At 34.1% G+C, this 14,007-nt stretch overlaps 1 protein-coding gene across 3 annotated transcripts in view; it reads left to right on the top strand.

Annotated features, from left to right (window-relative positions):
• The window catches only part of RAVER2 (ribonucleoprotein, PTB binding 2), an 88,978-nt gene that overhangs the window by 59,351 nt on the left and 15,620 nt on the right, over nt 1–14,007 (top strand). For 2 of the 3 annotated variants that reach the window (XR_494255.3, XM_007978450.3), the window contains exons 6-11: nt 5–90; nt 1,782–1,886; nt 2,039–2,153; nt 4,197–4,465; nt 9,764–9,875; nt 11,708–11,844. Coding sequence is in view for 2 of the 3 variants with exons in the window: in XM_007978450.3 (XP_007976641.1) it covers nt 5–90; nt 1,782–1,886; nt 2,039–2,153; nt 4,197–4,465; nt 9,764–9,875; nt 11,708–11,844 (824 nt within the window). In the remaining variant the exon portion in view is untranslated. The remainder of the gene's footprint in view (nt 1–4; nt 91–1,781; nt 1,887–2,038; nt 2,154–4,196; nt 4,466–9,763; nt 9,876–11,707; nt 11,845–14,007) is intronic. The other variant, XM_007978451.3, reaches the window with a different exon arrangement.

The following is a 14,007-nucleotide window of genomic DNA, read 5'->3' as shown; positions in this document are numbered from 1 at the left end:
AAAGCCGTTCTTGGGACACCTCACAGCTTGCCACATCTGATGAATCCATCCATCTCTCCTGCATTTTTACATTTGAATAAAGCACATCAGGTACATAAATAACGTTAAGTACTGAAGCTTTAAATATTTGGAGTGAATATCTTGTTTGTTCTTAACACTTAAAGTTCTCAAGAAATTAAATGAGCATTTTGCTTTTAAAGAAAATCTTTAATGTATAGCTATGTAAAATTATAACTTAACGAGTACATCAGATTCAATTAAGCTAACCAAAGCAGTAGTTATATAACACAATAAATATTATTGATTCCAATTTGTATGGCATTAAGAAGGAAAGTGGTATATTTTTTCGAGATAATAAATCATTTATTCAAAACAGGGCTTCTTATGTGGTCTTAACGCAAAAAAGTATTTCTAGAAAGAAAATATAAATGAACAGTAACTCTTAATTCCTAAAATTTAATGAATATTATAAAAAACAACTCATGTATATGAGAATAGAGTATATGTTTCCTACTTTTTTTAGATAAATATTTTAAATGTGTGTTTATAGATTTAAATGTCCGTAATATAAGAGATAAGCATTACTCATTAATTTCAGGTACTGTTTAAGAATATAGAATTCTAATTACAAATCAAACAGTATATAATAGATGCTTAATATAAGTTGATTGAATGAATATCTGGTCCTAAATCCAGCTTTTATTTTTCATCCTTAGAATCTAACACAGGACTTGGTGATACATTATAGAGTTTTTATTCATTCATTTACTCAATGTATTTTATTGAGTATCTGACATATATGTATTAGACATTGTGCTAATCATTGAGGCTACTGTGTGGAATGTAACATTTAAAGTCTATGTTATTATAGAATTTCAACCAGTAGGGACAACACATTAAACAGTTAATTACAATAAGGAGTGAAGAGTAATATGAGTGGGGAAGTTCAGAGTATTGATAATATTCCCTGTATTTTAAGAGAAAGACCAAAATGCTTTACCTTTAAGGCCCATACATTTGAGCTAGCTCCTCCTGCCTCTCAGCTCACTACACATCACTGTCCCACTACAACAGCCTGGTTTTGGTCCTCAAAGGACTTTGTTTTCTCCTCCTTTGGTCTTTTCTTCTTCTGGTCCTTCTTCCTGGAATGCGAATGCTTCCCACCCCAACATCACCTAATTCCCTCCCAGACTTCAACTACAGCCTTCAGATTGCAGTACAAGAATTAGTTCCTCCAAGAAACCTTCCTTGAATCGTCCAGGCTAAATAACATTCCTCCACTATTTGTTCTCATAGCCCCTTGCATTTTTCCTTCATATGATTACCATGTGTAATCATGTGGGGTTTTTTTTTTTATTATTATTAATTAATGGCTCCCTTCCTTAGGGGACTGTAAGATCTATGAGGGCAGATCTTATTGTACTTCTCACTAAGTAGCACAGTGCCTGGCACATAGAAAGTGCTCAATAAATCTTTGTTGAATGATTAAATGAATAAATAAATGAATGAATAGAATGTCACTGTCATTGAAACCAAAAAGGGGTGAGAGGAGGGAAGGAAGGATGAAAGAATGTAGAATTAATTTCATGACTGCATGGCCCCCCTTGTATATTATTAAAAGAATTAACTAACTTTGCCTGTTAAGTTGGAAAGTGAAATATTATGTTTAGAAGCAATTACTTTTACTCAGATCGACTGGAGAATTGAACTTTAAAATGAATCGGGTTATACAACATGTAGCTTTTCAAAATTAAACTAACAACGTTTTGTCATTTTCACAGAGCTCAGTTATGGGTAATACTTCTAATTTATTCCTTCAGAATCTTTCTCATATACCACTGGCACAACAACAATTAATGAAGTTTGAGAATATTCATACTAATAATGTAAGTAAGATATCATTTTTTCTTTTAGAATCAGTTCATTTCTTTTCTAGAATCAGGTTGTAGATCAGGTTGTTTATGAATTTTCACATGTGTAACTTTTTTTAGGTTATATCTTATGGCCATGGGTCTTACCTTTTTTTCTTCTTTTGTAGAAACCCGGCTTACTTGGAGAGCCCCCAGCTGTGGTATTTCAGACTGCACTAGGGATAGGGTCAGTGCTTCCATTGAAAAAGGAGTTGGGACATCATCATGGAGAAGCACATAAAAGTAAATGATGTGTATTTACTGAGAAGTCAGTAAACAGTCAGGTTTGAGATTTAAAGATAGTTTACTTATGTTCTCCTTTTATTTACAGGGAGGTCAAATTTGAGTTTTATTTAGTCATTTAAAATTTTGAGAACCCTCTTGGCTTTTTCTATTTTGAATATTGGTAAGTTACTGATGGACTTGCTTCCATGCCAAGATAAGACTTTCCCTGTTGGATATGCTTTAATATTTTATGCAGGTTCACAGCAGTGCAAGGCAAAGACACAGATCCCTTTGAGACTGACATGCTGCCCACTGGGCTGACAGCACATATGGATCCATTTGGGATAAGAAACCTTTCACTTTTATTTTTAAAAATCTAGTATTTATATATTTAAAGTTTGATTATTTATTTGTATTATTAAAAAAAATTTAACCTCTAAATCAGTAGTCAAAGAAAACTAATGTGTGTACTATGTGCTTCTAAAAACATGGCAAACAAAATAGCTTTTTTGGCAGGAAAACAGGAGCATGGTGTTAATACTAAGACTTCTTATTTGAATGTGATTTTGAAGGGCGCATTTTCAGCTTGAAGCTTAATTGAAATTTGCTTAGAAGTGAGCATGCTGAGTAAAAACAGAAGGTCCACCAATAATTTTTTTTTAAAAAGTCAATTAAATATGGATAGCTTACTTAACCTTTTGTCCAGTGATCAAATAACTTAGTTCTGACTGTTGAAATTGACTGGACAAAAGTTAGGCCAGAGAAGAAATTTTGTGATATCACGGGGTCTGTCTTTCCAAAAAATTAAATTTTCTATGTCTAAAAGCTTATGTAAATGTTTATTATTTGTGTTGAATTAACTAATAAACTATTTACTTTAGTATATGCTGCTTTAAGAACATTGAATAGTGTCCAGATAACTATATTCTAAACATTAGGGGAACCAAAGTATCCATCTCTAAATGATTATTACTAAAAATAATTGAAGAAATTTGTTTAGTAAATTTATAAAATGGTAAATCTTAGTTGTCAAAATTAGCTTTTTCCATTTAATTTTGACCTATAGATTTTTTAAAAAGTGGAACGGTTCAGAATTTTCCTATTAAAACTTTTAATAGGAATGTTGCCAGCCTGGGCAACATGACAAAACCCTGACTCTACTAAAATACAAAAAATTAACCAGGCATGGTTGCACACGCCTGTGGTCCCAGCTACTCAGGAGGCTGAGGTGGGAGAATCACCTTAGCCCAGGAAGTCGAGGCTGCAGTGAGCCATGATTGGCGATGGGAGTGGGACCCTGACTCAAAAAACAAACAAAAAAACCGTTTTTATTTCTCCCAGAATTTCTTGTTATTTTCTATAAATAAAAACATAAAACTTTCATGTATTAAATTTAGTGCTTATCTGTTAACAAATACTCATTTAAAGAAAGAAGCCAGTGATATACTGATAAGTGTTTAACAACAAGCTCTCTAGGTTGAAAAAACGTCTTGATTTGTAGCATTTGTGCATTTCTGTTTGTGAATACTCCAGCTGTGACTGATTTCAGGTTACCACTATGAAGACATTTAACTCAATAGCTGGGAAGCGGTGTGTATTAATAGCTCTCATGAGCTGATGGAAGCCAGCTAACCAAATTTATTATTGGATTCAGTCAAACTTCATCAAATTTTACTTTCAGATAACTTTTTAAACTTAAAACTTAATTATTTCCTTCAGTTATGGAAACAGTGAAGCTGCAATGAATGGGCATTAAAAAAAGCACTAATGTAGCTTAAATGCCAATTAACAATTATATATAGAATTTAAAAACTTAAAAATTTCATATATTTGAGGTTACCCTGAAAGTTGCTGAAAATAAGAGCATTATTACTATTGTAGATTTTTGTTTTTTCATAAAGGAGCCCACTAATTAACAACCTCTAACCTTACCTTTTGCTGTTATCTAACAGGTACAAATCGGTTTCTCTGCATTTTGCTCATAACTTAACAAAATCAAAAGGACTATTGCGAATAAATATTTTCTAACTAAAAGCTTTTTGCATTTGTGGTTTGCTACAGCATCTAGCCTGATTCCAACTCAAACAACGATAACAGCTGGAATGGGCATGTTACCATTCTTTCCAAATCAGCACATTGCTGGACATGCTGGGCCAGGGCACAGTAATACTCAGGAGAAACAGCCAGCCACGGTGGGAATGGCAGAAGGAAATTTCTCAGGGTCGCAGCCTTATCTTCAGAGCTTTCCAAACCTTGCTGCTGGAAGCTTGCTGGCGGGACACCATAAGCAGCAGCAAAGCCAGCCAAAAGGCACAGAGATAAGTTCAGGGGTAAGAAAACTTTGTGTGCACATAGATGTGTATATACCTACGTATGTATATATATTCCATTTAAATTGTATCTTAAATTGTCATGTCAATGAAATGATGACTTTCTCATAGTTTACATTTACTGCTCAAAATTGAAGAAAACATTGCAAAATCTGTTTGCAATTTTTTAAAAAAATCTGTTATTAAAAATAAGCAAACAAAAAATCCATTTTTTGAAAAGTTATGCTAACTGGCATTTGGAACTACCTTAATTATTTGCCAGTTTGTAAGTAAAGTAATTTTAATTTGTGTAAAATGAGTTATGTCTCTTATAAATAATTTATATGTGGATTCTTTATTCCTTATAAGAGAATAAGGAATTTCCAAAAAGTTTGTGACATACATGGTTTTCAGAAATACTTGATATTTTAAATATAAGATATAAACTAATTTAAGTTCAGAATTTTGTAGTTTGAAAAAGCTTAGGAGTATCAATACTTATTCACTTACATAGTAATGTTATTTATAAGGCTAAGTACATGTTAATGCTGTTCTTTAAAATATACTTTTTGTGTATCTTAAATATGTATTTAGTAGCTAAAGTATTTTAATATTTAAAGGCAGAACAAATTTTATCTGGAAAATATCAAAACCAGCTATTAAATTCTGGTCTGTTCAAACTAATCTGGTCTTTCTTTTAATTCTGGAAGTGTTTACCCAATCATTTTATTGGTTAATATACCACTGATATTTATAAATGTTGTAATAAGTAGGTAGACTAAAGTACATCTAGTTTTTATTATATTTGTACCCCAAAATACACTGTGGTTTGTAAGTGGTATGAAACTTAGGCTTAAGCAGTTTGTAAGGAAAAAAAATCTATGTAGTTTCTTGTATTCAAATGTCAAAATAATAATACTGAATTTGTAAGAGATTTTAGTGTTACCTAGCCATAGCAAGAAGTATGACTAGAATGCCCTACAATTGTACATTGAGAAAGCTAAGGCAGTTCTCTCTTTTTAAAATTTTTTTTATTTTTTACTTATTTTATTTTATTTTATTTTATTTTATTTTATTTTATTTTATTTTATTTTATTTTATTTTTTTGAGATGAAGTCTTGCTATGTCACCCAGGCTGGAGTGCAGCAACGTGACCTTGGCTCACTGCAACCTCCGCCTCCTGGGTTCAACGGTTCCCCTGCCCCAGCCTCCCAAGTAGCTCGGAATACATGCACGCACCACCATTCCTGACAGATTTTTGTATTTTTAGTAGAGATGGGGTTTCACCATGTTGGCCAGACTGGTCTTGAACTCCTGAGCTCAGGTGATCTTCCCACCTCGGCCTCCCAAAGTGCTGCTATTACAGGTGTGAGCCATTGCGCCTGGCCGTCAGTTCTTTATAGAATAAATTTTAAAAATTTATCTGCAGTGTTCATTGCTTGGGTCATTGAGGGAAATTGCACAAATAAAACTTGTATATGAATACTTCATATCTCTTTGCAATCTTTAGTTCACTGCAAGCATCAGAGTCTTTAGAAGAACTGTGGATTTTAGGTGATTCACAAAATGGGCAAATGAGTCTGTCTACAAGAAGACAGCCAAAATAGGGGCAGGTTCTGGAAAATAAGTCCTGTGAAGAAGAATTCGGGAGAAGTGGATATATGGAACCTGGAAAGAGACAACCAAACATATACATTGTTAAACCTATTTAAAGAGTAGTCATATGGTATTATGTGTACCTCCAGTGGGCAGAACTACCTATTAAGTACAACATACAATAAAGCAGATTTAGGCTTAATATAAGGAAGAACGATTCGAGCTTTTAAGCAGAGAGAAAGTTTATTTCACAAAGATGTGACGGTCATATCACCAAAAGCAATTCAGCAGACCCCAGGTGAGCATCTGTATAGGATGTTGTGTTAATATAAATGATCCCTCTTCCTTTCAGTAGGGGTTGGACCAGGTAACCTCAGTGTTTTCTAACTGTGAGATTTTAGACTTGGCTGAAATAATTAGTTTAACTTTGCTTTAGATGTTTAGAACTGCATCTTTAATATTGTGTTGGCCAGTAAGTCTTGAGTCTACCTTTTTGTTTCCAGAATCACCTCTAGTGCAAAAAAAAAAAAAAAAGGAGAGAGAGAGATTTGGACTCTAACTCCCAACCTTTGAGAATTTTATTCAGGGAGACAGGGATGATATCCAGTTTCTGTTTATTGTGGTAAAATTAAAATATACGTAACATAAAATTTACCATTTTAAGTGTAGAGTACTGTGGCATTAAGTACATTCACAGTGTTGTGCAGCATCATTGCTCTCCATCTCCAAAACTTTTTTGTCATCTCATACTGAAACCTGCACCTGTTAAATAATAACTCTCCCTTTTTCCCTCCCACTAGCCTGGGTAACCACTGTTTCTACTTTTGTCTTTATGAGTTTGACTATTCTAGGTACCTAGGTGACACAATATTTGTCCTTCTGTGTGTAGCTTAGTTCACTTAGCATAATGTTTTCTAGGTTCATCCATGTTGTAGCATGTATCCAAATTTCCTTCTTTTCTAAGGCTGAATAATATTCCATTGTACATATATACCATGTTTTAATTCAGCCATCCATGGACATGTGGGTTGTTTCTACCTTTTATTGTGAATAATGCTGCTGTGAACATTGGTATCTGAGTCCCTGCTTTCGATTCTTTGGGGTATATACCCAGAAATGGAATTGCCAGATCATACCATAATGCATGTTTAATTTTTGTTGGAACTGTCATCCGTTTTTCCACAGCAGCTGCACCATTTTACATTCCTGCCAGCAGTGCACAGGGATTCTAATTTTCCAACATGCTCACCAACACTTGTTTTCTGTTTTAGCTGTTTGTAACAAAAATACCATAGACTGGGTGATTTAAATAACAAACATTTATTTCTCACAGTTTGAGAGGCTGGGAGTTCTAAGAGAAGGTGCCAGCAAATCCAGTGTTGATGAGGATACTGTTCCTGGTTTTCAGATGACCATCTTTTCGTTCCATTTTCACATGGTAGAGAGCTGGAGCAAGCCCTTTCATGTCTCTTCTTATAGGAGCGCTAATCCCACTCTTGAGGGCTCTACTTTCATGACCTCATTACCTCCCAAAGGCCCCACCTTCTAAGACCATCACATTGAGGCTTAGCATTTCAACATATGAATTCTGGGGAGACTTAAACATTCAGTTCGTAGTCGTAGCCATCCCAGTGGTTGTGAAGTGGTATCTCATTGTGGTTTTGATTTGCATTTCCCTAATGATTAGTGATGCTGAGCATTTTTGTGTGTGTTTATTAGTCATCTGTATATTTTCTTTGGAGAAATGTCTATTAAAGTTTTTGCCCATTTTAAATCAGGTTCGTTTTTGTTGTCATTGTTGAGTTTTTGAGAGTTTTCTATATACAGTTGACCCTAGAAAACACAGGTTTTAAGTGCACAGGTCCACTTATACTTGGATATTTTCCAAGAAATATAATGGGAAATTTTTTGGAAATTTGAAAAGTTTGAAAAAACTCACAAATGAACCCCATAGCCTAGAAATATTGAAAAATTAAGAAAAACTTATATGTGTCATGAATGCATAAAATATATGTAGATATTAGTCTAGTTTGTAATTTACTACCATAACATATACTCAAACCTATTATTAAAAAGTTAAAATTTAGCATACATGACATACATACTTACAGACTGTACATGGCACAATTCAGTCAAAAGAAATGTAAACCAAAATAAAGATGCAGTATTAAATCATAACTGCATAAAATTAACTGTAGTATATACTGTACTACTGTGATAATTTTGTGCCTACTTCCTGTTGCTATTGCGATGAGCTCAAGTGTTGAGAGTATCCACTTAAAATGCTGTGTGTTGCTAATCATCTCCATGTGAGCCATTCATCTCTCCAGTAAATTGCTTATTGCAGTAAAAAGTGATGTCTCATCATGCTTGCATATTTTTCATCATGATTAGTGCAATACCATAAACCTTGAATAACACCTATGATCCATAAAAATGCCACTAGTAGTACTAGAAGGGCTCTCAAGAAGCAGTGTCATGACATTATAAGAAAAAGTCGAATTGCTTGATGAATACCACAGATTGAGGTCTGTAGCTGCTGTTGTCCACCGTTTCAGACAGATCCATATTGTAAACAAATGACATAATTTATGGTATTGATAAATACTACAGTACTGTAAATGTTTTTCTCTTATGGTTTTCTTAATATTTTCTTTTCTCCACTTTAATGTAAAAAAAAACAGTGTATAACATATGTAACATACAAAATACATGTTAATTGTTTGCTATTGGTAAGGCTTCTAGTTAACAGTAGGCTATTAGTAGTTAAGTTTTTGGGTAGTCAAGGGTTATACATAGATTTTTCCACTATGTAGGGGGTTGGCACTACTAACCCCCATGTTGTTTCAAGGGTCAACTGTACTAGAATCCTTACACCTAACTAATTACATAAAAATATACTGATACACATTTTGAAGAAATGTGTGTTTCTAGCATCATCTAAATGTGGAGTTGGAGTTTATTAAACTCATTTATTTTGTTTGACATTATATTTAGTACCAGAGGTAAATAAGCTTTGCTTTTGTTATTTGGTCATAAAATATAAAATAAAAATCTCAATAAAAATATTGATAACAGGCCAGGCGCAGTGGGTCACGCCTGTCATCCCAGCACTTTGGGAGGCCAAAATGGGGGCATCACTAAGGTCCGGAGTTCGAGACCAGCCTGGCCAACATGGTAAAACCCCATCTCTACAAAAAATATTTAAAAATTAGCCAGGTGTGGTGGTGCGGTTCTGTAATCCCAGCTACTCAGGAAGCAGAAGCAGGAGAATCGCTTGAACCCGGGAGGTGGAGGTTTCCATGAGCTGAGATTGCACCATCGCACTCCAACCTGGGCAATAGAGTGAGATTCCATCTCAAAAAAAAAAAAAAAAAAGAAGAAGAAGAAAAGATAGATAGATAGATAAACAGTATTTCTGGAAAAGAGATATGGAATTTAGTTTTTCTTGTGAAGATGAATTCTTTCCTGGTTCAAGTGAGAAGATTGTACAAGATATCCTTTCATTCTCTTTTAGTTCTAAAGTTCTATGGCTCTAGAATAGTTTTTTTTAAAAACCTAATTGAACAACTAATAGCAGGTGAAATGTGATAATTTTAGTCAACATCCATAGATATTTCATAAGTACACTAGATGTATTGAAAAATAAGTATTTCTGTGTTTTTCATTTTTATTTTCATGTTCTTCTCATTAAGTACCCCCTCCTTTGTTTTTGTTAAATAGGCTGCCTCTAAGAATCAGACTTCACTCTTGGGAGAACCACCAAAAGAAATTCGGCTCAGTAAAAATCCATACTTGAATTTGGCAAGTGTGTTGCCCAGTGTGTGCTTATCATGTAAGTAGGGGCTCAGTATTCTTGTTGTGGAGTTTTATTGAATACTTTACGTAATAAGTTTTACTTTAATTTTTGACTTAATGGAAGCAAATAATACCTATTGGCCAAATTATAGGCCTAAATTATTCTTTAAATTAAAATAGTAATTAAAACTAAGACACTCAAAATGTGTGCTATTTTATTTAAGGAAAACATTACAACTCATAGAGAATCATTTTTCTTAACCAGAAGTTTAAACCTATAAGTAATCTTATATATCTTGAGTGTTGGAATACTCCCAAAATGTATGAGCTACCAATAATTGGTAGAAGTGGAATTCTCATTCACTTTTTGGAGGAACCCCTCAAGCCTTCAGTTACTATAAATCAGCTATTCATTCAAATGTCGTTTTAAGAGAAAATCACAAATGTGATATGCTCCAGGCACAAGGATGTTCACTGCATCATTGGTTGTAAATAGTGGAAAAACTGGAAAATACCTAATATTTGTCAATAGGGGAATGCTAAAATAGTTCATCATATAATTGAATACTGTGCAACTTTTTTTTTATAATTGAGGGATATTTATGTGTACTGATATGAGATGAACTCTAAAGCATATTTTGGCAAATATATGCATAAAATGATTCCATTTGTGTTTATTTAAAGTTATATATCCTTACATGTATATACTTGAGTGTGCAAATGCATGAAGTAAAACCAAAAAAGTAAATTCTAAACTATTACCTCTGGGAAGAATAATAGGATTAAATAAAAAGAGATGAAAGATGAATTTCATTTTTAATATATATCCTCTGTATTTTATGAAATATCCTTGAACCCAAACATTAATTTGTAATTTTTTTTGAGCTGGAAAAAAATGTAAGTGCACTTCTAGTATAACTGTTATATATTGATCTGGTCTGAAAATTGATGGTGACAATTATTACATTTATAAGAACGGTTTACGTTTTTTATACCTTGTTTTACAGACTAGACACACATGCACACACACTCTCACACACACACACACACACACACACATTTTGTTTTTTTGAGACAAGGTCTCACTCTGTCGCCCAGGCTGGAGTGCTGTGGTGTGATCTTGGCTTACTGCAGCCTCCACCTCCTGGGCTCAAGTGATCCTCCCACCTCAGCCTCCCGAGTAGCTGGGACTACAGGCATGTGCCACCATGCCCAGCTAATTTTTTTGGGTTTTTTTGGGGTTTTTTTGTTTTTTTTTCTGTGAGACAGAGTCTTGCTCTGTCACCCAGGCTGGAGTGCAATGGCACCATCTCGGCTCCCTGCAACCTCCACTTCCTGGGTTCAAGCAATTCTTAAGTCTCAGCCTCCCAAGTAGCTGGTATTACAGTCATGCACCACCATTCCTGGCAAATTTTTATATTTTTAGTATTTTTTTGTAGAGATGGGGTTTCACCATGTCACCCAAGCCAGTCTCGAACTCCTGGGCTCAGGAAGTCCTCCCACCTTAGCCTCTCAAAGTGCTGGAATTACAGGCATGAGCCACCATGCCTGGCCAGACATATATGTTTTTTAACCTTTCCACCAAAATTATTTACCCATGGGACAGGTGTCCATTTTAAGTTGTTTCAAATGAATGAGACAGTATTATATACTGTGTTTTTCCAGGGGAAAATATATCTAGTTATATGTTGGCAAATTAAAATTTTGTTCTATTTGATAATATGCTGTTATAATTTATAATAAAATATGTTTATAATTTATAATTTATAAAACAATTTATAATAAAATAATTTGTTTAAAATAACCTAAATAAAATAAATGTATAATAAAATAACCTAAATAAAATAAACTTGTTGATTCTGCCTTTAGCCCCTGCAAGTAAAACCACTCTTCATAAGACTGGAATTGCAAGCAGCATTCTGGATGCAATCTCTCAGGGAAATGAATCACAACACACATTGGAAAAGTGCATTGCTTATTCTCCACCTTTTGGTGATTATGCACAGGTAAATAATTCCCAGGTTCTGATGATACACAGAAAAATTGGTTCAACTATATATTGAGTTCACTGAATATGAAATTGTGGTTCCTATATTATTAACATAGGAAAATCAAATTGCACTGATCTATGTATTTCTTACTCATCATTTGAAATTTGGGAATGTGTTCAAGACATTATTTAGTATCATTTTGCACTAGATATTTACCTCTCATTGTTTACCTAGTGGTTGGCAAATTACAGCCCATAGACCAAATCTAGCCCACCACCTGGTTTTGTAAATAAATTTGTATTGTAACACAGCCATGTCCATTCATTAACATATTGTCTATGGTACTGACATGCTATAATAAAAGAGTTGAGTGATGACAACAGAGACTATGTGGCCTGCAAGATTAAATATTTACTCTCTGGTTCTTTATAGAAAAATGCTGCTAACCTTTGGTTTGCACTAGTATAGACCTGAGAAACCCAAGGGAATGCCTCTGTTCTTCTCCACTGTTTGTAGATGTAGAAAGATGATCATATTTACAGACACTACTGTGCTAACTTCTAAACCAGTCAATCAATAACATAAAAGTATTATGTTCATAAGATATCCTGTGTCATTACTTAAATATGTCAGTTTTGCTTTGGCCCTTCTTCAGCTTACTTTTAGCAGTGTACGCTGAGTATATATCATGTTAGCCCTGTGTGATTATGGAATCATAAGAGTCTTATAATTATCAGTTCTGACTCTTACTGTCCTAGAACAGCCAGCTTCTTCTTAGCTCTGTCCTGTTTGTTGGAGCCTTGTCTCCACTTGGATTTCCTTGGAGCAGCTCTGTGTTTGCCTGACCTGTCTCTAATAAACTTAGAAAAGAAAACCACTTAGAACAATTGACACCTGATTATGCCTTTTTAATAGAGTACTAGAAATAACCCAAGTTCTGTAAAAATGGTGCAGCAAGATATTAGTGAAACATATGACATATCTTATATACCTGGGACAAGATGGGAAAATATGGGTTGGGTAGATGATGTAATTAGGTGACAGTATATCTGTATTTAGAGAACAGTGATCACAAATTGCTGCAATCTGAAAGCATTCTCTTATATTGATTCATAAGACTCATCTTCAGTCCTTTATTAGATAACATTTGAAGTAATCACTTAGATAAAGACATTAATTGGAAAATTTATAAGATATAGTCCTGTACAATTCCAATTTGTTTCTTTTCAAGAAACAAACTTTTTATAAACAGAAGCACAATAAATTTTTAAAAAATTCATTAAATACGTATTTAAGCTTTAAAAAAAATTTTTTTTTATTATACTTTAAGTTCTAGGGTACATGTACATAGCGTGCAGGTTTGTTACATATGTATACTTGTGTCATGTTGGTGTGCTGCACCCATCAACTTGTCAGCACCCATCAATTCGTCATTTACATCAGGTATAACTCCCAATGCAATCCCTCCCCCCTCCCCATGATAGGCCCCTGTGTGTGATGTTCCCCTTCCCGAGTCCAAGTGATCTCATTGTTCAGTTCCCACCTATGAGTGAGAACATGCGGTGCTTGGTTTTCTGTTCTTGTGATAGTTTGCTAAGAATGATGGTTTCCAGCTGCATCCATGTCCCTACAAAGGACACAAACTCATCCTTTTTTATAAATTTTTTGAACTTACCTTTTCTTTTATTTCTTTTTAAATTTGCCTTTTTCTTAGCAGTTTTGCTTGTTAGATTACTATGATTTATTATATACTTATATACATAGAAAGACTTTCTCATTCACACATGGAGAAATTCTGGGATAATGATGCCTTTTTCATTGCTGTATGTCTTCCTGCCTCCACACTTGCTTGCCCAGAGATATGGTGGGGGAATGAATCCTCCGTGCACTGTTCAATGTCTCCTTTGACAGTCCCTGCTTTTTGCGCACGCTTGTTCATAAAATGGAATTTGTTCTGTCTCTCATGTTCTTTCTTCCTTATAAACTTAATTAAATGTTACTAATGGAACATTAAAGTAAATGGAATTTAACTAATGGAACACTAAAGTAAATTATAGAAAAAGGTGGTCGTGTATTAAGAATTCCTTCCACTATTTCCACTGCTGGGATGAAGGAAGAAGTCTAAGGGAAAGGAACCAAAAGTGTTTGTTTTCTTTTTAACACTTGCTATATGCTTTG

Source organism: Chlorocebus sabaeus, chromosome 20, assembly GCF_047675955.1.
Source record: "Chlorocebus sabaeus isolate Y175 chromosome 20, mChlSab1.0.hap1, whole genome shotgun sequence".
In the NCBI taxonomy this organism is placed as follows: Eukaryota; Metazoa; Chordata; class Mammalia; order Primates; family Cercopithecidae; genus Chlorocebus; species Chlorocebus sabaeus.
Note: the sequence above shows the minus strand (reverse complement) of the source record. Positions and strands in the feature narration are given on the sequence as shown.